General features: G+C 40.2%; 1 protein-coding gene across 1 annotated transcript in view; it reads left to right on the top strand.

The window, feature by feature from the left end:
- EBF1 (early B-cell factor 1) overlaps positions 1-27238 on the top strand; it is a gene marked incomplete at its 5' end in the record, with an annotated part of 98984 nt that overhangs the window by 25478 nt on the left and 46268 nt on the right. The window contains 2 exons of the mRNA XM_009865723.1: positions 4679-4809; positions 12121-12247. Of these exons, the coding sequence (XP_009864025.1) occupies positions 4679-4809; positions 12121-12247 (258 nt within the window). The remainder of the gene's footprint in view (positions 1-4678; positions 4810-12120; positions 12248-27238) is intronic.

Consider the following 27238-nt stretch of genomic DNA (forward strand, 5'->3'; position numbering starts at 1 on the left):
TGCTAAACTGTGGCGGGGTAATCATTTTATTGTCACAGTTTGAAGGAAGAAAAATCCCCTGTATATCAGTATCTCGGGGAGTATGGGAACAGAGGAACACACTGACACACAGAGCACACAAGGCAAAACTTTTCCTTTTTGCTGCGCGTGTGCTGAAGTTGGTACCCACCATGCTTTGTATGGAAGGCAACAAGATTTTAATAATGTATATTCTAAGAAAAGATGATTTCAAAAGAACATTGTTTTCCTTGAAAGTCATTAAGACTTTTGGTCATAAATCTTTAAAATTTATTGATAGAGAGACCTTAGCTTTGAAGTCAGTGGCAAAATTCCCGCTGGCTTCAGTAAGCTTGGCATTGCAGTGCCTGCCTCTAACATCTCTATCTGTTAACTCAGACCACAGGAGCAGCACAATGAAACATGTCAGATGTTAACACGGATTTGCCTTGATATTATGCAAAGAAGGAGAGCAGTTCATTAAGGCTTATAACCGTTAGGCCATTTTGTCAGGTGGAGGAAGCGGCCTCATCACCTTCAGCAAGGAGCTGCAAGGTCCGTGCCTGCAGCTGGAGGGGTAATATTTAGCTTTTCCTCAGTCCAATGACTGTTCTGAAGACATGCAGTGAATGCATTACACTCATGGCAAAGAGTCTTATAATCTTACCTGATAGTTAGGCTACCAAACTCTTTTGGTTCTGGTTGTAGTTGGCTGCCAGCTATTGATTTAAAGAAATGTTTGTATGTGTAATTGTTCTTTTTTTTTCTTCTCTGGACTTAAAGTCTGTTTATATTATCAGTCATGTATATTTCATTGCCTTTATTAGAACTGGCCTAAAGACCTCCACTGCATTTGTTTATCAGTGAAGTTTTAGACCTCGACTAAAATCTCATTTTCTACAGAAACCCCAAAATTTCATGTAACTTTTTTTCTATTTGTTTTAAAAACAACATTTTAGAAATGATGCTTTGGTGTTACAGAAGGGCATGTAAAATGAGAATATTATGAAGCAAAATATTTTGTTTTTCTTGGAAATGTTAAAAAGCGTTATAGTTAATTCCAGATAGAGATTCTGGAACTTTGCATTCTGAAAAAAAAAGATGTTCTGTTTCTCTTGCGACCAAAACAAAATGTAGAAAAATCAAGGTCTCCAATGAAAAGATTATTCTGCCTAGCTCTGTTTTTTTAGGGTTGCACAGAAGTAAACACCTTCCAGACAGTGCTTTGAAAGTTGCCAAATGATTAACAGAAGAAGTATGAAGAGCTGAGGGCCTGAGCTGGCCGGGCATTTGTAGCAGGGACATAAATAGAGCTGAGGTCGTTGCCTTGTCCCCCTCCCAACGTCACCTGTGGTGAATCTGGCAAGAGGGGCCCAATTCTTCCGTCCTTCTTGCTGGTGCTTCAAGGAGAGGACCTGGGAAGGGCAAAGGTTTAGTAAGGGCAGTGTCCCAGATGACCCTGGCTGTTGCAAATACATCATTGTATAAACATGATTTGTGCCCTCACACACAGGTGGCCGTCTGGATGCCTCCCTCAGCACGTCTGCCTTGGGCTGCAGCCCTTCAGCAAAGCTTCCCTTGTGGGGCAGCACCTTTGGGCAGCCCTTGCAGTCTTTACAGACACTTGCGTTTTACGATAAGAGAAACTGTATGGGGAAGGTTGGAAAGTCATGCTGTTTTTAGTGACTGTTCCCGATGGAAAATAATAACCTGAATCTTTGGGGAATGCACAGTGTTCTCACCACTTCGCAGGTATCGCCTGCGACGCTTACCAGCCAGCCCTGCTTATTAAACCACCTGGCATTTTGTCCTCAGAGGAGAGATCCTGGGTTATTGCCAGCAGTTTCGGTGAGGCACTGATTCAGCACAATTGCTGCGTATTTAAATAAAATTACACATGCGAGTGGTCACATTGACTTTGCGGGTGAGAGTGTCACAGTGCAGAAGCCCACAATTCAGCACAAGGACCTCAGTGGCTGCTCCAAGTCCCCCTGGCTTCCCTGAGACTTGACATGTACTTTATATTAAGCACATACATGTATAAAATACCAGAATGAAATACATGAGGCAGCATAGAACCTTGCACTTTGGAGTGCAACGCAGGTACCATAAAGAACATCGCAAGATAAATAGCAAGACCTTTAGTGAGGACCTGTAACTGCAGAACAGTATCTTGCATTCATTTTAAAGATGAATTGAATCTATAATTTTGAAGCCTGCATGTGTTTTCTGTTAATGGCTTATGGTCTCAAACAGTTTTTATTCACTGGTATTTAGGAAAAAAATGTTGCTTGTAGTCTTTACGAAATGTAGCTCATTCTCTGACACATGGGAAACTGATTATCTTTGGGTTTTATTGGGGGGGTGGGGCTGGTGGGTGTCCACACTGGAATACTGGAAAGGTTGTAATTTGGAAGTGGTTTTAATTTTTATGTATGAAAACGTTCAATTCTGTGAAAGGGATAGCTGGCATTTTGAAAAGCTGCTTTCACTCTAAATCTATTGCTGTGAGCTTGGCTGAAAAGAAAGCATTTAGTTTTGGACTTTGCAATGGTTTTTATGCACAGTTTTATGCAAGTAACTTGAATCCAAATTAAACATATTGAAGTTACTTCTGTGTGCGCACTACATTTTCACGATGGTGATGTTAGGATGTTTCTTTTGTTAGCTCATGTAAAAGTTAATGGCTGTGCTCTGCCAAGTTTGGAGTAGGGTAATGATTTTTTTTCTGCCTGTGTGTTTGTGTTTTTCACTGGAGCTGGCATCCCTATCAGCTTAAGTAGTGGAAAAGTTTGTGCCTGGCACTTAACAACCTTTTGTAGGTAGGGACGGGGTCTGTTTGCTCCGCATGCATGTGTTCCATCACTGGTGGGGCAAGTCTGTAGCAGCGCCCAAGGAACACTCACTGCTCAGGCTGACTCAACAACTCCGGTTCCAACTCCCTCGGGCTGCCCAGCTCTGCCTGCCCTGCCCAGGGCTGGGAGGAAGGAGCTTCTCACCAACCTCACCAACTCTCGCAGTCAGCTTCAACTGACCAAAACTTCACTTAAGAGTTGTAAAGATGCACATCATCTCTTTGGCACTTCATGTCTGCAGCATTTTAAAGTAGGTTTTTGTGAACGAGTTAATTTAGTGCCTTTACAACTAAAAGGATATGGGGCTGGGCTGTTACACTGCACAGCCATGCCGAGTAATTCATGGGTGCAAGGGTGTTGTCCTGGATGGTGCTAGCATGTGGGTAGCTTTCACACCCCTGTCTTCCTAGTAAATCCTTGTTTGATGAAGTGCTTGAATGCTTGCCCTTGAGTATGTAATCAAATACTCAAAGTTGCGAACTAAATTAATGTCTCAGCCAGCCTTTCAGGCAGGTAGCGATTCATAGCCAAATGCCAGCAACTGTAAAAGAGATATATACATACAGCTTACAAAGTCCTGCTGATTGACACCTGATTGATGTTCCGAATCAGCGTGGGCAATGGCAGCCCTTCATGTGTTTTCAGTGAGGCCAGCCTCATCTCTCTGCTGAGGACTGGGATTGTATCTTTCTTTTCAACATTGAGGTTGATGTTGGAGTTTTGCTGCTCCTTAAGGCATCTGTTTTTCATGGCTACTGAAATTGTTGAGGTACTCATTTTACTTGAAATGTTATCTAATGGTATGGTATCATATTTTCACCTCATACATTATAAGCAAGGAGAAGTTGGTGGCATTTGAGATGGAGTTGCTTCTTTTCATCAACCTACGTTGCCCCTCTGAGACTCCACAGCTGAGACTTATCCAGGGATTTTTTGTATTATTCAGGTTATTTTCACAGTAATGTTATTCCTCTTGCTTTAGCACAGTTAAATTCTGATTAACTCCAATACTGCAGAGGAGGAGAATCAGTATGTTGATGTTTACATTACCCTACCCCACTAATATGTAAAGTTGAGCATGCTTCTGCTTAGATGGTCTTAAACCAGATCTTACACCGAGATTTGAGTTGAGCAGTGCTTGGGTTTTCAACATCCCCTCAGGAGGTACTTAGTACGTAGGATACCAAGAAATTGGCTAATGAAAGTGAGGCAGAATGTATTGGCCACACTTCTTAATAACTGGAATGTCTAGATGGCAGAGTTTTAGGGTTTAGTTGGTTTGTTTTTGTAGTAGCCAAAGCATTAAGCAGGATAGCATAGTTTAATACTAGAACTACCTGAATCTAATTGCAGAATAGTTAAAAAAATACTGAGGGTTACACCTGCTCTTATTTAGCCAGCACTTTCCATGATCTTTATGGGAGTTTCCCTGATGAATTTGGGTCGTGAATAAATAATAAAGCAAGCTCACTGGAGATCATTTTATTAACTCAGGTATTGCACCTTTCATACAGAGTAAAGATGGGGATTTGCCCTGATTTCCAGTGGGTCTCTCCCCAACATACTGCTATTTTTTTGTTAGTGTAGGCTTACATAAAGTTAATTTTTTACAAAGCAGATCACAAAACTAAACAGGAATTAATTGAGAAAAAATTGCTTCCAGAGATATAGTTTGAGGTCATGCACATATACTAGAAAGAACATGATTGTGTTAGTAAGGGGGGACAATGAAAGCTCCTTTTATTTTATTTTTCTCAAGTCTTCTATCATTAAAATCTGGTTCTAACAGCAGAATACTTCTCTTTTTCATGTGTGTTGAAAAGCAGCTACACCATGTATCAAAGCCATCAGTCCAAGTGAAGGATGGACTACAGGAGGTGCCACTGTCATCATCATAGGAGACAATTTCTTTGATGGGTTACAGGTCATATTCGGCACCATGCTGGTTTGGAGTGAGGTAGGTGTTGTCTGAACGGTAATGTCTAATAGCTTTGTCTAGCTTATAGCTAGCCTGTCCTTTTTCTATGCCACATGCTAAATCAGCAACAAATGTTGAGATGTGAATCCTTCCCTTATTCAGTTTTATGAAATAATTAGTCAAATTTACCTGTGGCAGAAATCTACTATAGCCAGGGGATTTACATCTCCTCTCACTGCCCTAGAATTTAGCTTAGCATCTTTTATTCCAAGAAAAGGGAAGAATAAATGCCTGTGTGAATAATTCTGCATTTAGCACTACAATAGCTAAGGGCCCACAGGAAACAAGCGTTTAGGTGTTCCTGCTTTCCAGGAAAACTGGCTGCTTGTAGCTGCAGTTCAATGAGGTGGAGATTGCAGAAATTCAGCACCTTTGAATAGCTTATCCTTAAAGTGTAAGCACTTGGTGTAAGTATCGTTTTCATAATAGCAACTGAATACACGGTATTGTATCCACAATTGAAAATACAAACTCAACATAGCTAGCAGGGGCCTCTGTAGTTTCACAATAACTCTTTTTTTTGTTTCTTATCCATTTTTTTGCTGTTGCTATTCCTCTCAGTTTCTTAAATCTGCTCTGAAATAAACATGCTAAGAAACTAGCATCCCCAAAATAGCTATACAAGACTTACCCATTGACGTAAGAATCTTCTGATACTTTGCCTTATATCCTATAAATATTAAATCAGCATTATAACTTAATTCGTATCCAGCACATTCTCCCTACTGATTCCACTGCACACATGGCAGCATAGTTTCCATATGAAGAGTATTCTCTAACGTCCTTCATGGGCTTCACTGCTCGCTCGCTCTCTCTCTCTCTCATCCTTCCACTTGAGGACAAGTGTGGATGAAAGGGCATTCCAGAAAAGGAGATATATTAAATAAGCCCTAGTCTGAAGCCCTTATGTGATCATGAAAGTGCCCCCTGGGTCCAGTGTAAGCATTTTGTGTGTTAGGATTGAAGCCATTATGGCTACAGACATTTAAGAGGGAAAGGTGAAGAGGCTGGGAGGAAAGTGCTCTGATTTTGGTACTGCAGAATTGGATCTTTCATTATAAATCTTGATTCTATTTATTAGTGGAAGGCTTTAATTGGCAATTTCTAATCTCAGGAGAGTGAGTGCTGGTCAAAACATTGTTGCTGATGGTTGCAAGGCCTTGTCATAAAATTAATAATGTTAGAGGGGGTCCAGACCAAAGTCAGCCTGTTTGTTGTGAATGCTTTAACAGGCTGCAAGCTTGCTTCAAGTGAAAACTATTTTACTGTCTCTCCTTTACAGAATTGCTTCTCAATTTCATAACCTATGAGAGCAATAGAAGATCCTATAGGAAGGAAGAAATTATTTCTAAAAGGAGGAGGCAGACATGATAAACAAGTGCAGAAATGCATGACCTGTCTGGGTGTTCCCTAAATAATAGTGATCTATAAATAATTAAAACTACATATACTAGCCACATATGAAGTACAAAATAAGTTCTTTTATTTGCCTCCCATTTCTAAAAATGTCTAGGGCATTTTCAGTACCCAAGAAGAATATTTTTGTTTTACATCGAGTGTAGAATTGAACCTTCAAATCAGATCTTCAAACCTGGAGCAGGTTCATTGTGAGTTGCCAGTCAGGCTCAATTTTGAGCAATCTTGGACAGGTTATTTTATCATTGAATTCAAGTAGAATTTTCATCCTGCTGTTTCACAGATCCAAAGAAAACTTGGTTTTAACTGAGCTGTAGAAAATGCAAGCCAAACTAGATAGATGGAGACTAAAGAGTGAGTCTTACAGAGCATTTTCACATGGATTTTTCTGGCTTCACTTTCAGCTGTAATTGCAGGTGGTTTGGGGGATGAAGTCTGATATTTAAATTAAGCATTTTTTGCCACAGACTTTGCATGGGACCTTGGTCAAATCACATAATCTGCTTAAAGTTCAATTCCCTTTCACTAACATAGTAATAACATTATTCACCTTCTTTGGAAAAGTGCTCTGAAGATAATTGTCATAAAAGTCCTATATTACTCAGATTTTATTGTAGAAAATTCCATGTAAGTACCTGAGATGCATGGATACTTAAAATATAAATCCTAGCACAGTTCAGAAGCAAAGTTAAAAGCCACAAAAAAAGACTGTTCATTTTAAGGGTGAAATTGTTGCTGTCATGCAGCATATGTTATAAATAATTTGAAATGTAAATAATATATTTTTAATTTATTTTACATGTATTCAAGTTTTGTAATTGAAATATTTATATGCTTGAAATGGAGTTGACTGTGTTAAAAAAGGAGTATTAAGATGGTTTCTGAAACACGTATTTATTATTTAAACATATATTTTAGCTGTAAACACTCTAACATAATTACAACCTTTCTCAGCCAGGAAGAACTAAATAAAAACTTAATTTGTCACATTAATTTTGTGCAGAAATGCAGATACCCTAAGCCAGTAGGTTCAATTAATCCTTAACTCCCCTATTACTTTATAAAAATGACTTTAAAAGCCCTTGATATTTTTAGAATGCGGCAAAATAGGCCACCTAATGCCTTTTTTCCAAGGGACTTTCATAAAATGGACAAACAAACGGCATTGGTATATTGTGTGCACATGCTGAATCTGGACAGGCAACTCCCAGCAAATAGTCTGTTTGCCAGACAGACTCTGCCTGTCTGTTTGTCCAGTCCACAAACAGACGGAGCTGTTATTTGCAGGTTTTTACCCAGTGCTCTGGGCCTGGGTGCTGTTGCAAATGCTCAAAATCTGAGCTGCTGATAAAAATCTTCTGTTGTTTCTCTCTCTTATTGGGGGGGCTGAAACTCCAAGAGTCAAGTTTCAGGGCAAATACATGATCGTGAAGACAAAATTAGTTTCTTATAAATATTCCACAATATTTGATTAAAATGAACTTTTTTTTTTTTGAACATTTTCCTGCCAAGAACATTCCTTCAGCTGTACAAAGTCAGCTGGAAACAACTTCTTTTTCTTTTATATTAAGAAAAGATGAAGCACTGAAACATCAGTTACATCAGTTCTTTTACCTTTGTACAGCACAAAAACAGGGGATGATTTTCTTGGTTTGGCTTTTTTTTTTAATGCTGCTGAATCAAATTCTGTGACACAGTTTTTTATTTTGCTTTTTATGTTTATTATTGATTTTGGAAGTCTCTGTTTTTGAGTGCTTATTTTGGAGCTTTGACTCATTTTTTAAAAATGAGTAAGCACCCTCTTTTTGAAAACTAAGGCTTATTAAGCAGCATCTGGATGCCCAGAATTGAGCCATGAAAAGTCACTGGTCATTTTTAAAAATACAGGTATCTTAAGGGTCCTGTTCTTGCTGAAAACTGTCATTACCTTCAGTTGGTGGGGTGTTTCTTCATTCCTGTCCTAATGGTCCTCTTCACATAGAGTCCAAGTTAAATTTATGACTGATTGTCACCGTTTCCCTAACCACAAACCAGAGCTCAAGCATGCAAAAATAAACTAGTGACTCAGATTAATGACATCTCCTTATAAAATGTCACTTTTAAAAAAAGAAAGTAACCTGGCACACTGAAGAGTGTGAAATGATGCTGTATCACACAAGAATGTCTAGAATATATTAGCAAACCACAGAAGGAGACTTGTTGTACGGACTCAAACCAAATGTATTCTGGATTTTGAAGGACATGCATCTCCTTTCATTCTGAAGGTCTCTAACCCAGGTTTTAATGCAATCCACAGCATGTCCCAACTAACATGTAAGAGTTTATATCAAATAGCTAGTGTAGTTGTCAAGTATCAGGTCAATTCACATGAAAATCCCTTGGGAGAAAGGGTCCAGCTGTTAGTTTTGTGTCCAGCTCCAGATCTCAGTTAGCCAAATGCTAGAAAGAAAGAGGAAGCTGGATCTGGGATTTTGACTGATGAGTCCATCTCCAAATCACAGGTGAATGCCTTATTCAAGATTTACATTTAAGAAATGTGTTCTGAAATGTACATAACTCAAATTTATAAATTCTTAGTTCTTGGCATGTCATTGCTATGGTTGTTATGATGTCTGATAATGCAGAAGGTAGAAATGGTCCTATGGAGTCAGACATGGAGGTTCATCGAGCTCGTATCTAGTGTTTGGTGCTGGATTACGACAGCTGTATAGAAAAACAACAGGGTAAGCATGTAGTGATGCTTCCCCAGAATACGCTACCAACCTCCAACAGTTTGGGGCTCAGAGACTTCCACAAGGGGTGTCTACTCTTAATATCCCTTGAGTCTAGTAGCTCACCTTTTCCAGATGCTTCATGTGCAAATATGAGGCACACTGTGCCTTGAAGCAGGTACAGGCTATGTTAGTGTGAGAGGAGAAAACATGCTGGGAAAAGATGGAGTGGATTCCCATGGTAAGGCCACAGGTTGACAGGAAAATAGTCCTGGAGTTACTGAATTCAGGGGCAGAATTGCTCTTGCCCTGGGTGGACCTGGAGTATCCAAACTTGTGCAGCATCCCTTGAGTGACTCAGATTGCAAAATAGGGCAATCCAAAGAGCTACTCCTGGTCCATCACATAGATCCTAGCAGTACTAGGGAATCAGAGTTTGAGACTAAACATGAGGTTCAGAGGGCAGGCTCTGAAGTGCAGCAACATTGTTTGTCCCCCAAAGATAATTTCTTGATATGACAGCAATACAGGGGACTACTGGTATGTAACTGAACTAGCCAGTTGTTTTCTCTGTGTGTGACAGCTGAAGGCTGACCCAGAACAAAGGTCCTTCTAGCTCAGCACTGTATTGCTGACAGTGGTCAGTGGCAGATGCTAAGGAGAAAAAGCAAAAGCAAAAGACATATGTATTCTCATGGTATACCTCCCAAGCTTTAGTTCTAGAGAAGAGAGAAGTAAAATATATTCTGAGTATCCTAAACCATAGGACTTCAGACATAATGTTCACCCTTTGGGAATGTGTGGGCGACATTATTGTATATTTGTGGTTTTAAACACAGTTAAACTTATTTACTTCAGAGCACAAAGGAAAACCAAACTGTTTGTGGAGAACAAACCAGGAAACTTGCTTAACTCTCCCCAGCTCTCTGTAACAATGGACCATAAATAGGTCAGACATTTCTTGGGAACCAGGGAAGATGAGTATTGGAAAATGCCACAAATTATGTTTAAAGAACATTAAAGTGGTGACAGACCAGTAAATGCTGGGAAATTCAAAGATGCAACCAGAAGCTGCCTGTGTAGCTCATGCCAGAATGGGGGTGAGGGGTGCAAGGCACATGCTGATGTAGTAAGACTAGCATGTTAACCTTTAATATGAAAAATCTTGGCTGTTTTTACAAATATTTTCCCCCTAAAAATGTCAAGAAACTTTTCTCATCTTGCTAGTTCACCCAGTTAACTAGAACCACTTGAGAATGGGGATTTATCTCAGCTATGTTTGGCTATATAGTTAAACATCTAGTCTAAACTCGTCATCTCAATTCATTGGAGAAAGGTAGATGCTTCCAGGGCCCAGCTCATCCCAATGTGAGAGGTGTCTAAAGCAGTGGAAATAAATTGCCATTTGGCAGTGCTTTCTACCTTCACTGTCTATTAAGGGCAGAGAATTGGCCTAGAATTTAATTTAGGCTTTGGTCAGCCCAACTATAAAAAACTCAATTTAAGTAAAAACAATCCTTGGAAGTTTGTTTGGGGTTTTGTTTTGTTGGATTTTTTTTTTATTTGTGGGTTGTCTTTGGGTTTTTAACCTAGTTGATAGCTTACAAACAAGAAGACATCAATTCCTATATGATCATTTCTAAAATGATATGACTTGTGTGGATCTGAATAACCTTTGGAACATTTGATGCTGGTAGTTTTGGTTTTAATCTTCAACTTAATGTAAAATTAATTTTCTTAATTTAAATACAGGGAAATTCCTACTGTGTATGCCATTTCCCTCAGTAACACAGATGGCTCTCAGACAGACGTTACTTTCCTAATGTGCTTTTTTAGTCCTAAGCCCTAAACAAAAAACTGGTTAAAAGTCTGTTTCTTTGGTAGGACTTTACTACAGTTTTGAAATACTTGGTTCCTGATAAAAATAAGAATAAAATTAGCTTTTTGTTAAAAAAAAAAAAAGGATCGAAATGTATTCCCTAACCCAGGGCACAATTTAACCAACAACATAGAGCAGCTGACTGGCTGTGTAGGGTGCCCATGGCTTTGCTCACTGTCAAGGCTGGTTATGGTCTTGGTCTTATTTGGCTATCTCTAAGTGTGTTAATGTGCCTCAGTCAGTTACAGAAGGATTATCCATGTGCCAGAGGTCTGTCTTATTTGCTGGACACAATGATGTCACCTTTTTAATGTACCTCTTTTTTACTATTCTTGTGTGAGGGAGCATGAGTAAGAAGAGGACAGTTAAGTGATGGGAGGACAATGCTGTAGTTTCTGAGGGCAGCAGAGGTTTGAGTTAACCTGCCTTAAATTAGTGAACTCACACATGGCTCTAATATTAATTTCAGGGACTATATTTTAAACCCAGTCCAGAAACAGCAAAAATGGTCTAGAGCCTGGAAAGTGCAGCACTGACCCACCCCAACATTTTACTCAGCCCCATTAGCAAGGAAAGTAAGTTTCTCTACCTACTACTGTGTAAATCCACATCTGCAGGAGCCCTCTCAGATGTGTGTCAGTCATTGCAGTGAAGTTTAGGTGGTTATATCTGGTATATCTCTTCTGAGTGCTTTGACCATTTTCAAGAAAAATCCAGCATCCTTCCGAAGCCAAGATTTGCATCTTCACAGAGTGAATGAAAAATTAAAACAGTAGCACATGGTGCTTTTGCAGCATACAGATGTCAGCTGAGGACCGGTATATTTAAAAGCCTGCCTGGGCTTGAGCTGTTTGGTGAATCTCAGCCTGGGCTTGTGCTGTGCCATGTTCACACATGTAACTGCGTATCATTTATCAGTCAGATTTGCTGGACACTGTCATGACCCCAGTGTTCATCTGAGAAAACATAGGCATCCTGCTGCTGTAAGCTAAAGTTATTGCATTGAACCAGGGCTAATGCTTATACTAGGAAGCAAGTGCCTGCCATGTATGAAAACACGAATAATGTTGTTAAGACTGAGAAAGAGAATGCTTGTAAATATTGTAGTCACTGGCTTTTGTGTAGGTTACATCATGATTGTATTCAAACATTGACAGGTTAATTACCTGTTTCAGAGCTTGTTTACTGTGATCTGAGAGGAAAGTGTTATTAAAGAAGTGTTCAGCATCTAACAGTGCTTTTTTTTTTTTCCCTTTCTTCGCCCTTCTCAATGTTTTCCTCTAGCTGATTACTCCTCATGCCATCCGCGTACAGACACCTCCCCGACATATCCCAGGAGTTGTAGAAGTCACATTGTCCTACAAGTCTAAGCAATTTTGCAAGGGAACGCCTGGAAGATTCATTTACACAGGTAAGGATGCTTTAGTGCTAGATATAACGTGAAGAAATAGGGCAGGCAATATATCACACTTGCTAGGGCTTCTGCTTTTGTCATTAAAAGCTGTACTGTATTTTATTATTTTAGCTGAGCACGTCATTGAAGTCACCAATTTAAGGTCGGATTTCAGAAATGGATGACCGTAGAGATGCATCTGAAAGCATACCAGTGTGGGATTTTTATTTGCTTGTTTGTCCTCACAGTGGGGCGTCTCTTTACCCGGGATGGGGGAGGAAAGAGAGAAACAGATACACCAGTACTTAATCAGAGAAAGAGTGCAAGCACAGAGAGCCAGACATACTAGGGCAATCATGAGCCCGCCTTCCAAGGAGTGCCTTGCTAAGTATCTCCATCTCACGTTGTCCAGCAAGTGTTGCAAGTGTTCAAAGCAGCAGCCTGTTTGCCTGCCCACCTCACCATGCATACTCACCTCTAGAGCCCAAGTAGCTTCCACCCCTGCCAGTGCTGCAGACCCTGACCCTCAGTGTGTTTTGGGGTGCCATCCCACACTTAGACCACCATGTTGAGTGGTTTCTCCTGAAGAATTATTAACCGAAAAACATGCTAGGACATTGCAGGTGATTTCAGTGTGAAACCACGCTCGGTAGCGATAAGGATAGCTTGGGAAATAAATCAAGTAGCAGCCTAACTTTTAGAAAGAGGGTGTGTCATTGATTCCTTAGAAGGTAGGCGTGCTGCAAGAATTAATGACTTGGTCCAGATTTTGATGTGCTTGTCCTTTTACATGCGTCTTGTTTGGCATACACAGACACGACTACTCCTGTAACCCCCTGAACTGTGGTTCATCACAATCTAGTGCAACTCCTTTCCCCATTTGTGATTGCACCTGAAACTCTAAGAAAAAGTTATATCGTAAATACTTGTGGCTGTGGTGTTCTGGATTACGCTGGGCACATATGTTGCTCCAGTTGTGAATGTACACACGGGCACTCGAGGCAGGGGAGAGACTTCTGTGCTCCAGCTGGGTAGCAAAGCTCTGATTTGATTTTTCTTAACACTAAGCAAGTTGAACAAAGGTGCCTTGTGAAGCTTTGTTGTCTTTTTCTAACATCCTCTCCCCTAGTTGGGATTATTCACTGGGTTTCTTTAAACTGGGTTTAAAGTGTTCATGTACTGCCTTGCTCGCTGAGCAGCAGGCGCCTGTGGAGGCTGTGTGTACTTAGTGTGAGAATGTGTGGGAAATTCATATATTGCACAATAACACACCATATCAAAAAAGTTATCTGGAGTTTGAATGTGTTGAAACAAAAGAAAAAGAAAAAAGTCAAATTGCCAGCTGGTGCAAATTGCTAGTGTATACCACATGAAAGTGTCAGCCAGAGCTCTGGACAGTTTGACCATGAATCCTTTCCCTTCTCACTTTCTTGCTCACAATAATTTGTGCTGTCCCGCCTGTTGTCAAGCCACTGGGGTGACTACATCTTGGGCTGGTGAAATGACAAATTTTCATGTGAAAGAAGACGAAAGGGAAGAAACATACGCCCATCAACTTTGCAAAGAAATTTTGGGGGACTTCATTTTGCAGTTTAAATGTAAAAATGACTTGGACCCATTTTAGCTTTTTTCGCTCAGATCATCATTAATTAGCTTTTCCAGTAAAAAGGAGGGCAGCAGTGCAGCCTGTCTGCCCAGAAGCATATGGCTGAATGTGGAAATAAGGTGTCCCAGTAGGGAGAGTGTTTCCATATATGCATTTTCAGGTTAGTGTTTCAAACATATTATTTTTCATTCAGTAAATGAAAGTTATGAAATATTATGATAAAATCAAAGGTGATCCAATCCATAGACAATTCTCTTACTTATGCATCTTTTATGGAGTTGTGATAGATATAGAAAAGCTATTGTGACTGAAATCGCACCTCACACATTCTGCATTTTCCTTTTAAAGGCAGCCTGAACTTAAATGTGGCTTTTAAAAAGGGACTAAGTGAAACTCAAATAAAAACAATTAATGCATCCTGACCTTCTGAAGTGCCTTCCAGCCCTTTAAACAAAATGCAGGTTCAGTACACGCCTCCCGATTAGTTTTAGTTAATTGAAAATTATAGGATTGACCCAAGAGGAAAATTTTGTTTGCACTCCAATCACTTTTACAAATTAAGGAAAATTACCACAATTTTGTTTAGCTAAGGTTTCACACTGAGTTCACGAAATTAGCTCAGCCATCCCAACAAAGTCAGCACTTTGTTAGTGAGCACTAGAAAAAAACTAATAGTCTATGGTGTGTACAAACGAAGCATAGAAAAAGCTATGATGCTTTAGAGAACTAGGCCAAGTGTTTTTAATTAGGATTATTGGTTCATTGTAAGTTTTGAAGAACAATCAAACTAGCAGATTAGCTGTTTCTTTTAAAGCTAGAATTTCTTGCCATTCATTTTTCCCATGAGAACTTGTTTTAACTCCCACATAGCACTATTTTTTTCTTTTTTCTTTTTTAACAAGGCCTGCAGGAAATGGACCAATTGGAAGTTGGGATACAGTAACATTCCCCAGCATCACTCCAGCCGATGGGAGTTTTTCACAATGTTCTTCAGTGAACTCAGTGTTCTGGAACATATTACAAAACCACAGAGGCCAAATGTTTTCTCAGAGGAGCTTGGCCTCTGTTTTTGGCCGAAAACATTTCAGCATCACTTGCTGCTTATTTACCCTGCTATTAAGAACAAGAAAAGAGGAGAGGAGGAAAAAGGGGAAAAAAAATAAAAGAGAGTGTGTGTGAGAGAGAAAAAGACCTGGGGTTTGTGGGCGGTGCAGGAGTTGATCAAGCGTAGTTTCCTTTCTGGTGAGAATGTCCCTGCTCGTTAATGGTCCCATTTTGTGGTCAGGTCTCATTTAGAAGAAATTATTTTTAATCAGTGTTCAACAAAATATCCCCTCAAGCCACCTGGCTGTAAATTGTTTTTTTCTTACTGTTAAGTACTTAAGTTCTCAGAAGAAAATACCCAGTGACCCATTAATTTTAGCCTTTTTTTCCCCCTTTAACTGCAAATAACTTAGTAACATGAGCTCTGAGTAGTCCATGTGCCATCTAGGAATCAAGGTCACATATATACAGAGAATCCTGGCTTTTGTAAGGATTTTTCAAAGAAATAAACCAGTGTCAACCCTGTGATCACAAGAAAACAAAGTTTTTTTATTTTCCATCTGCAAAGGAAGCCATTAGCATGCACTTAAAGAGCAATTATTTCTTAGATTTTAAGCTTTGACATTCCTGAGAGAATGTTATTAGAAATATAGAAGCCTGAACACATCTTACATGTGTGTTCATTTCGAAATAACATTAAAAGTCCATATCGCACACAGAAATGCCCAAAGATGCTGTTCAGTATTTCCCTGTGGCACCTTTCCTCTGTAAGTCTCTTCTAGTATTGAAGAGCACTGAATGAGTCAAGCTTCATGTCACAGCTTAGGAGCCAGGTGTGTATCCCGACCATTATTTTGTGTGTAGAGAAACTGGGATAAAGGAAGAAGCCTTTAGGTACACAAATCTGTAGGTAGTTTGCCAAGGTGACTCAGGGCATATATGGTTGAGTTAAATAGGGGGTGAGATTTGGCACAAATTTGTGACACCTAGGCAGGCCTTTGAGATTTTTTTTGCTTTGTTTTAATTTTTTAAAAAATGGATGCATCATGAACAGCTGTGTGCTGAACTGCAAGATTTGGGTAGGATTGCATGAATGTAAGTGAAAGGAGAATTTATCTCGCTGCATATTGGAATGGACATATGGAACGTCCATAAAAATGCATTTTGCTGTGTCTGTTGCCACCTGCTTAGTTTAAGGTTTTGTGCTTTTGGTCTCAAACTAAAGTGAAGGGGACTGCATTGGACCCAAAATGCTGTTCCTCTTCTTTAAAAATTGGTTACATGCTTGGATACAAGTTGGAATTTAGAGACTATTTCCATTTGCATTAGCTTTACAGGGAGGCGTCAGGCTAAACCATTTGTGTGCTGACAGGGTACCTAGAGAAAGAGGCAGGTCCCCCCACAGGTTAACAGAGGTTAAACTCTTTGCATGGAGAGTTGTGGACTTGGAACTGCGTTTTCATAGCACCAGGTGTCATCTGGAGTTTGTTATAAGCGATGGGATGTGGTGTGGCTCTAGAAGTGCAACTAACAGGAATGGGTGGATGTAGGGTCAGTGCAGACACAGGGCTTGCTGTGCCTTGTGAATAGCCCAGATGCTGAGTGCTGATCCTCCAGGATAATTCTGACGAAGGCCAAGTAGGACAGAGTGGAGCACTGCCCAGACTGACCAGCATTTGCATGATGCTTTTGGGCCATTGTGGGTAGAGGGATGTAGAAATGCCAGTGCCGCGAAGGTCAAGATATTCACAGAACTTCTGGGAAACTGCCCCTTTCTCTGAAATGTCATAGGACTTCTCTAGAGTGCTTTTTCCTCGCCTCGCTGCTGCAAAGAAGAAATAGCCTCATGTGGAAAAATCCCTGCTCCATCCTCATTTCACCCTCTATTTACTTCTGAAAACATTTGAGTCTGTGTACAAACAGGAAGAGCCTTGCAGATCACAGATGATTTGGGTAACTTTTTGAAAGCCTTGTTTTTAGATGGCCTTATTTTTACGTTTTTATCTTTAAATGGTATAATTTACAGAAGCTCAGATAGTCATCTTCTGAGAACCACTCTCTGTTTATTTCTTAAGTTAGACACCTCCAAGAGGAAGAGACCAAAAGCTACTTGTCACCGTTTAAAATTTTAGTCTGTGGCCCTAGAAGCAAAGCTTTAAGTCTTATACACAGATCTGGTCAGAGTTTGAACCACTTAAAAGGTGATCTCCAGTCCCTAAAGTGTCCAGCCTGGTAAACTTCAGCAATTCCTTTGCTAGAAAACTTTTCTCCTTTTAGGAAGGCACCAATAACTTTGCAAAGTTCAAAAGATGCACAATCAATGAACCTGTCAGTTTTCAGAATTGAGAGCTCTGGCATTTGTAGACTTAGAAAAAGAAGAAAAAAGAAGTGGTGATAAGAGACAGACTGGCTGTCAAGAGGTTCCTGTAGCCCCACTGGAGCCTTTCTTGATCCCTGTGAGCTAGAGTTTGACCCGTCACCAGCTAACCTTGGCCACAGCTGTGTATCTGTTAGTTCCTGAAAAATGTTAAAACCTAGTGGCAGTTATTTTCAACATCAGTAATACACAACCTCATTAGTTTTACAATGCCTCATTCATGTGTGTTTATTATTAAATCATGAGCACTTAAATAGCTGATTAGTATAAATGAGGAGAGAAGGCCACCATCAACAGAACAATAAAAGTAAAATAAAAAAGCCAGCATCTCTGATGCTGTCTTGGGTTTTATCCTGGTGTGTTTATAAAATCTTCACCTTCAAAGATATGATGATCATTAATCTGAAATGAAATATAGAGCCCGTCACTTCTCCAGAAGAGTGACCAGCTATGAGATCTGGTAGCTAGCAAATGAATGCCATTTGTTTTTAACAGCACTTTTTATCTGTCTTTCACTAGTAAATATTAATAGCAGTGGTAGAATAAAAAGTATCATATGTCTTGATGTTAAACAGTCACAGAGTGCTACAGAGGATCAGAACAAAATCCCTCAATACAAAGAAATATATAAATTTTAAAATAAGAGCTGGTGTCTGTTCTTACAGGCAAGAGAGCCCTGTGCTGCAGGTTACTCTCTGCTTTGGATGCTCAGTATAAAGTCTGTTCCTGAATTTCAGAGAGACCCTATAGAGGAGAGATGGTAAAACATAACTATAGCACAATCAAGTTAGGAAGAATGAAATTAAATCCTTTGTAAATGTAGACTTTTACTGGTGAATTTAATTAATGTCTCTGGAAACAAGGGCAGAAAGCCCCTCATAACAGCTGTTTGAAAAATGTCCCACTGTGTTCCCCCTTCACCTCCTTGTGCCAAGCGTTTCTTCCCAGATGGACCTGGCCATGGGGACACCAGAGGCATCAGGTGATGTGTGGAGCTCAGAGATGACCTTGTCTTTGCCCCAGTGCACTGGACTGAGGAAGTTCAGTTGTACATGTGACTTTCTGCTGCTGTAGAAGTTTGCCCTAGTCACTGATGAACTGGGTCCTCATGGCACCACTGCTGAGTCTGGGATGCTTGCAGGTAAAAGACAGGTGGGAAAACAAGTGAGGAATTGGTGAAGTCCTTCTACCGCTAACATCAGTGATGTGATCTTGGGTGTTATGTTCCCTGGAAAGGGCAGATTGCCCTCAGGAAATCTCTATTTGAGTTTAAGCTCAAACCTGACTCTTTCTAAGTTCCAGTCCTGTAACCTGGCTGTTCTGCTGAGTCTGTGTTAATACCTGCTCTGCTTGACCTGTCTGGAAATTTTTAGGGGAAAAAATAAAATGGTTGCAATTGTTTTGGAACAAGCTTTCCTAGATAAAATAACTTCAGTCTTTATTATTTGTTGGTGGACTTGGAGATTAGTACTGTTACAAAAGTGTTTGTTTCAAAGTTTGTTAGGATGTACCCCTCGGAGTGAACTATGGACAGTTGTCAGGGTTGACTATTAGGAAGATTATGGTTGTCAGTTTGGTTTGCAGAAATTCAGGGAAGGAAGCAGGGAGGAATCCTAACTGATTGCGGGGAAAAAGATGTTACCAGACAATGAGGAAGCAGTGGAGGTAGACTAGAAAATCTCTTTTATATGCTAATAGGAACACAGAACCCTCATATCTTTGGTATTTCTTAAGCACTGGTAGCACCATAACACACTGCAAGAAAAAAAAAAATCACTAAAAGCGTCCAGTGTACCTGTAGGACAGCTGCAAAATGAAAGCAGTTACAGCAACCGTCAGAATAAAGCTGGCTGTGAAGGAAACGTATTATTTTGCATATTTTATGTATACACTTCCCAAGAAATATGACCTTTATTTTCCAGTTAGAGGGAAGTGCAATCAGAGTCTACGCAGCAAAGGGTAGCTGGATCATTAAAAAGAATATTTTCTCTGATATTAGAAGTCTAAATGGGCACTAGTCCTTATTCACAACCTTGGCTGTTTCTGTCTGCCCTGAGTTAATAAGTGATAAGGCCAAAAGAGAAATAAATCACTGAAGTCCCTGTCCAAAGAAAACATATTGACTACAGCCAGGCAAATAACAGCCCATAACCAATGGTCCCATTCATCATTCATGTAATAGGGATATAAAGTATTCTCTACCTATGAAACCATGGAGTAGGAAAAAGCCTGATAAGCCCCCAATCTAAGCTATGTGATTTGATTATTAAAGGACATGAACTGTTTGTCACATACCTTTAATCTTTAAGATGTGTTGCCATTTCTAAACTATAAATTTGTGGTACAGGATTAGAAAGCTATTAACAATAAAGGTATAAACTAGACTTTATAAGGATTCCTGCAGTTGTCATGCAAACCTGTAGACCCTTGGAACCTTAAACTATTGAATATGATATAACATAGTTATCTGACCTTCAAAGCCAATAAACCATTTTTTTTTGCTTTTCAAGTTCCAGACTTACTCCATGATAAATTAACCCTCAGGGTTCACAAAATAAGCCTTGTAAATTCTTTTCTTTATCCCCAACCCAAACCCTTTAAATTTTCATGCCTTTGCTTCAAAACTCTCTTATTCCAGACTGAAATTGTTAATCTTTTTTTATTCTTCTTTTAGCTCATGTCACTTGATAAGATATTATTCCCTCTTTTTAAAAAATGGCCAGTAAAACAGAGAGCTGAGATGAATTTCTAAAAAGCCTGAATTGCACTCTGTTTCTACAGGGGGCTGCACTGTCTTGTTTCTTAACGGATGGGTATTCGGATTAGACAAATGCTGCAGAAATGGACCAATTATAGTAGCAGCAGTGGCGCTACTGCTTAGCTTAAAGCATTTTGATCTGGTGCCCTGAGAAGAGGAACAAGGCACTATTTTTTTACTGGTCCAGAAAGGAGACTCCTTGGCTACTTGTTGCCACTGAAATATTTCATAGATGGTTAGCTGGGAATGCTGGCTGCCTTGCAGGTATATTTGTACCTATCTCAACCTTCCTGTGCTTCTCATGGTGTACAGCAGCTTTTCATTTCTGCCTGGGACCATGTGCAGGACTTACTGTGTGCTGCTGAAAATTGGCCAAGCTGTGGGCTAGACAGTCAGAGGTGCCCGTGCGCACAGCACGCGGGCTCTGGCGAGAGAGTCGCAACGTGAATTTAGTGCACGGCCGCCTGAGGCATGCTCTTGCACAGCACTACCTGCCAAATAGCCTCCTTAAGATGTGCTTCATCCTTTGAGATGCTTGTTAGTGAGGGTTGATTTTGCTTAGGCTTTTCGTTACACAAGGGAACGCTGTGTGACTGGCTCAGACCAGCAGTGTGGAGTGCAGCCATCGTTCCCCCGAGGCAGGGCTTGGGCAGCCTCGCTTGCTTTGTGCTTGTACTAGCATCCCTACACAGCCAGTAACGCTTATCTAGCCCAGTTTAGAGCTTGCTGACAGCAATGACTACAGAGTAGATGTGCCCCAATATAGCCCAAGTCTACAGGTTCAGGCTTTTCTGTTAATATATAGATAAAAGGAAAATCTTGTACTTGCAGCCTTTCATCTCAGTGGATGCAAGAGCAATTTATTGCACAGAGTGTGAGGTTCTTTGTACTTTTCTGCTGTCTTGCAAGAACTCACACAGGGACTCTTTTGCTTAGTTATGAAGATACCAAGTGCATAAGTGATGTGGTCTGTCATGGTGTCTGAATGAAGATACTGGAAACAGTTTAGCCCCAGTATGACTACGCTCAGTCCTGGCAGGTTTTCAGGCTTACCCAAAACAGTGTGAAGTTGCCTCCTGGTGCAGGTTGCAGTGTCCATTGTTACTTTACTTAAAATTAGTGTGAGTATTTCTGAATGTAACGTACTGCAGTCTGCAGCACAGACGTGCTCTGAAGGCTGGAGAATTGCTGTATTTCTTGGCACCGTGGGAGCCAACAAAGGGAAAGACAAGTAACTCAGGAAGGGAATTTTAACCATGGTGTTTTAAATGATCTGAGACATTTGGCAATGGTTCACATTTATTTCATGATAATGGCTGGCTAATGTCTTACAGAAAGTAGAATTTCCTTGAAGATTTAATCTGCGCAAAAGTTTCAACAGTATCGACAAATTTCCCTAGGTCCTTCTGGCAGATCTGGATCATCACCCAGTTGCTGATGTTGCTAAGAAATAGCACTTGGGTATTAATACTACTGCCTTTTTAAAAAATAAATGTCTCCAACTTTGCCCCCCCTCCAAAAACCCCACACCTAAAAAATAAGACTATCAAGTACCAGATAGCTCATGGCAGTTTCCACCTCAGGGAGATGTGTGAATTATCGCTTCAGTATCATGCTGGATATGGACAGTTATCCCCTGAGGTATTTGCATGGCCATAGTTGCTGTTATCTCATCTTTCAGTGTCTTCTTTAATTTCCCTCTTCTCCTTTCCTGCCCATATGTGTTTTTTTCAACTTTTTCCTGTTGGCATAAATTGTGGTTAACCTCTTTGCATTAAGAGTCGTGGACTTGAACTGCTTTTTCATAGCACCAGGTGTCAGCATTGGTGGTTAACAAGAGGAAACCCCATTCCCAGCAAATAGAGGGTTAAAAAAACAACAACAATAAACAGAGAGAAACCTCACACAATTAATTAAGAATTTTTTTAATTAAGTCCCTATGGGACAGAAAATACACATGGAAATTAAGACGTTGTAACAGTCATCTAGCAAAAATACATGTTTGTTAAAGTCAGAAAGTGGGTCCAAATTCTCCATTTAAAATTGGTGAAAATTACAGAGCAAAAGCTGTGATGTCTATGAATAACTGTGAAACTTGCTGTCACTTTTTAGAACTGCAGCATCTTCCAGGGTGCGCCTTTTTCAACATGATGAGGTCCTATTTTTCTCTTGTCTGCATAAGCAATAGAAATCTCGTGAGCCCTAGTGACCCTCACTTTGGGATTCTGGGGCATTGATACCTCCTTGACTGTCTCAGACATCACCTTGGAATTGGGTGAACTGCCATCAGGAAGCTCTTCTCTCTGTCTTCTGTCTGCAGATGGGCTCTAAAGAAGTGCTTAAATATGCACTTGGGTGGCTGAAGCTGGGTGAGACGTGTTATACCCTCAGTGACCCCACATGCTGGGTGCAGGAAAGTAACTGTTGCCCCAAGTATTACGCTCCCCTGACAGTTTCTGAAATACATGCACGTATTGTCTCCTTTTGGTGTTTTGTTTTGTTTCCTCCTAACTTATAACCTATTTCTAGCTTTCGGTGGCGTACTTTCCTTAGAAGACTACAACTCATCAGATAAAAATACATCGTTTGTATGCTGAGACAGTTCTAGAAGCAAGCTTGTATTTGTAAAAATGAAAGGCAAGATTTTGCTGCCAGAAGTAACCATGAATTCATGTTGAAAGGTCACTTCTGCAAGGGAAATATTTTTTCCAAATGTAGATCTCTGACTAGTTTCACCACTCCAAAAAGAATTCTCCTCAAAGTTCACATGTATGTTGTGCACAGCTACTAGAAATGGTCACTACATTGTTGTTCCTCAAAGTTCACATGTATGTTGTGCACAGCTACTAGAAATAGTCACTACATTGTTGTTCCTAAAAATAGGTCGTCAAGTGGCCACCATACTGAAAAATAATAATATTTTCTCTACAGATTTTTCGGTTTGAGGTACTTTTGGTTCCCTTAAATCTTGCATTGAAATGATGCATGCCATTTATTTAAAAGGAAGAGAATGAAACATGCATTGCCTCTTTACCTTAAATTGTATTTTCCCTGGGTGGTTTTGTCAGGTCAGGCTCTGTTATTGATAGAGGGGCTCTCGGGGCAGTGCACAGGTCTGGCAGGTCAGGGATGGGAACAAGAATCTGCACTAGGTATCTTTTGTTCTGGAATCAAGAATTTAGTTCAAATTTCCCAAAGACAAGGCCAGTCTGCACATCGTTTCTTCACCAAAACTGTTCATCCTTGCAGTGCTTGGAAGTTCTGTTAAAAAGACGAATGAACCTTCTTTAAATTGGGGCCTAAGGGAAAGGATGGAAATGACCCCCTCCCCTCTCCAATTTCCCCCATTAGACTTTTTTTCACAGATGTTCATGCTGATTAGAGCTGGGAAATAAGGGTATTTCTGTGGACCATGAATATTCATTTGTTTTTTGGCAATGAATTTCCTTCAGTTTCCCTGTAGCGTTTCATGCCCTGTGAATGTTTGAACAAGTGAGTTAGCTGAGACAGTCTCTTTTCAAAAAACCTCAGAGTGCACTATGGAAAGGGAGCTTTCCATAGTGTGTATGTCTTGGTCTGAGCAAAAGAATGTAAAACTTACTGTTGGTTGTTAAAAGCGTGCCTCGAAACCAGCAGACACACAGGTGAGGTGATGCGCTCCCTGAGCATATGTTATAAGTGGGGAATTTAAATGAAAAATTTGTAGCAACACACTCTTGAAAGTTAATCGGAAAAGCCATTTGACAAATACTTTCAGCTAACAAGTTAATTGGAGAAAAATATCTCTTTGGAAGTTACTGAGAGGGAATGATTTGTTATTTGCCCCACTGTAGCATTGATACTCAGATCTGAAGAAGCTGCAGAACTTGTGCTTTGACACTAGGCTTGATTAGACCAAATGAATATGAGCAGAAATCTATACAATTTATATCAGAAAATCCCAGGGATTTTTTTTTCTTTTGAAACTTTTAAACTGTTATAAAATGCAGCATGGAAATTACTGTACCTCCTACTGTTTGATCTTGTAATTTTGCAGTGAATGTGAGGATGGAAATTGTAGCCCGTGTGTAAAAGCCAGGATCCTGCGCCGCAGTGCGTGAGCAGCCAGGCCAGGGAGACCTCACACAGGAATTTGGCAGAATTCCTCAGACTTCAGTGGGAATCTACATTATCCTTTTGAATTACAACATTGTGGTCCTTGGGATCATCCAAATTTCTCATTATTTCTATGTAGCACCTTAATACATACCCAGCATGTTCTGTGGAATAATGTACACAATTTTACAGTAACTATGTAATTAACTCACTTTGCTACTCCCCTCTCCAGGGAAACTCATGCTTCTATTAATGCTATTAGGAGGGTCCTATGCATAGAACAAAGAAAGTGGTGCAGCAGATGAGTTAACATGATTTGATTTGCAGATGCTTTAAACACTTAGCAGGAGACAGCTACGGAAGCTAATTAAATCACTCTAAGGTGCACAGGATTATCTGCTTCGTAAGAAACAATTTCAGTGAATTATGGCCGTCCTTTAGCTAAGGGGAAGTAAAAAGCATATTTGTTTGGAATTAAATTTCCCACGCGAAGTGCCCATCAGACCTCTCTGTCCCTGCACTTCTAAAATAGTCTCCTTTTGTAGCTCATATTTTCTAAGAACCTGCATTGTGATTTTGTAAGATTGGCGCTGCTCCAACTTTCTTACGTAAAAATTTTCCTACTTAGCTATTGATTAGGATCTACCTTTAAGCAGTGTCTTGAGTAAAAAATCGTGTTGGTACATTCACTACCTCTCAGATACTGCATCTTATTTAGTGTACCGGAATTCCCAGTTTAAAGTAATCACAAAATTTATGGAGAAACGGATAAAAAAGGTTGTAAAATATCGATTTGGGGAAAATAATAACACAACTCATCTATAATAAGAAGAAAAATGAAGCAATAATTCAGGTGTATTGAACGGCTTGCTGCTGGAAGTATTGATCCGGTGCTTTAGTGTGCAACATCGCACCTAACATTGCAATGGAAGAATAGCACTGCATTCCCTTGCTCATTATTTCACAAGACACTATTGCTTTGTTACACAAGTCCCACAGAGCCTGGACTGCCGGCAGGGTAAGAGAGGAACCCTCTAAATAACCGCCTGGACTGCCGGCTGGGAAAGAGAGGAACCCCCAAAATAACCACAAACCTGTAATATCTTAATGTCACAGGATCCTCGTGTAACAACATGCCAACATCGTGCTCCTGTGCACCTCTTATGACAATTCTGTAGTCTGGCTTGGCTTGAGTTTTTTTGCTCTTGCACTCATCGCCGTATCACATGTATTGCCTGTATTCTCTATTAATGGTACCTCTGTGCTGTCTTTTTTGATAGCACATAATCAGAAATAGTGTAATTGAGGAAACATGCGTCCCTTAAATATTGACTTTCAGGATCCACACATAAAAATTCCTAATCTTATTGCAGTGTGTCTGTACTGAGGCAGTAAGCAAACATTGAAAAAAGGACAGCAAAGGTCAGTGGAATTTTAAAATAAGCGCCCCGACATTTCCACGGCATTAAACTCCATCATGCAACATTGCATTTCTGTTTATCTGCTGACATCTGCAAAGGTATCACACTTGATTGTTTGGCATAAATAATTTAGCAGCAAGAATTTTGTAATGAGCACGGATAAGATTTACCTATGTAAAAAATAAATAAATTAAGAAGTAAGAAATTGTGTGAGGCCAAAGATTGTGAGCTCATGTTAACACGGCAACACTTGTGAAGACAAAAGTGCATCCTGCTCTGTGAGGAAGCTGCTTTATACGTGCCTACAAACTCGCTGCATGCCCCATGATCATTATCTAGAAGTATGAGCTAGACCAGATGAGCAAGTTCTGAACAGATCAAGCCTCCTGCAAATTTCAACAAACATTGATCTGCAGGATTTGCACTGGATCCTCAGCATTGTCCTTTCCCCCCCCGCCCTTTAATCCGCGGAGTGAAGTGCGGAGTGAAAGAGACACTTCTGATCAAGGAATAGGGGGAATGGAGGAAAAATGAAAGGAAGAAAATAATCTATGGCTGATGCAGAGGCCAAAGAAAATTGCTTTCCGTAAACTGCAAGCCCCTGCAGTAAGAGTCTTGAACGGTCGATACCAGAGCGAGGACAGGTTGTGACGGTCACAGCATGTCACCGCGCTGCTTTCCCAGGGATGGGCTCTCCCTGCCTTGGTGCGTGTTTTCCCTGGGCCTGGAGTGCTGAGGAGCTCAGCACGGAGGGGCAATGGGGCTGCATTTAAGATTCCTTTCATTTGCACGCTTACAGTTCTGCGCTGGCACAGGAAACAGAAAACGTGCAATTGTTTTCGTAACCTAAATAACATTTCTAGTTTAGAAACCCCGGGGGAAAAATCATTGTCAAGCTGGCAGGTTGAGATGGCATGATGATAAATGACTGAGGTGTGTGTTCTGACTCTGCGGGGACACGTGAGGTGAAGAAAACCCCCTCCTCTTGCACACTTGGCATCTACAGTCAGGGAGGGACAACTGCAATCTGAAGACATACTCTTGCCTCTGGAAGGAGGTAGGACCACGCCTTTCTGTTCACTGCAAGCATTATTTTCTTGTGGGCCAAGGTGTTTGTGGTGCAGCATCTTTTTAAGGCGAGGGTAGTGCGTGTGGTTTTTTCTGCCTGTGGTGGTTACAGTTGTAGGACAGACCAAAACGTGTGTTTTGGGTAACACAGGAAACAGCCATGGCACGGGTGTCAATAGAGCAGTTAGGCAGTTTCATCAGTTCAGACACGTTTGTTTTTTTCAGAAAACAGTTTGAGACTTACACCGTTACTGACCAATGAAAGTTTTCTTATAAAAAAAATTTCCTAGGGATTTGTGTAATAAAGGCTAAAGCTGCATGAAATTCATCACAGATGCTTTCTCAAATTTGTGCAGTAATTCTCTAATAACTTTTATCCCTCTAGATTTTGCAAATTTTATAATTTGAGCTTTTATGGATTTTTTTGTTTGTTTTGGGGTTTTTTGACTTTTTTTTTTTTTACCAAAGTGCTACTTACAGTACCAGATTTTTTTTTTCAGGGAAATTGATTTTTCTCACATATGCTCTCATAATGAAAATTTCTTCTGCACTAAAATTTATTTAAAATGTGTCTCTTTTGTTTATTTGCTACTTCTTTGCTGAAGCTCTGCGTATTTTTAAACATTTTTAAGAAAATGGA

The sequence above is a fragment of the Apaloderma vittatum genome, unplaced genomic scaffold (genome assembly GCF_000703405.1).
Source record: "Apaloderma vittatum isolate BGI_N311 unplaced genomic scaffold, ASM70340v1 scaffold5323, whole genome shotgun sequence".
In the NCBI taxonomy this organism is placed as follows: Eukaryota; Metazoa; Chordata; class Aves; order Trogoniformes; family Trogonidae; genus Apaloderma; species Apaloderma vittatum.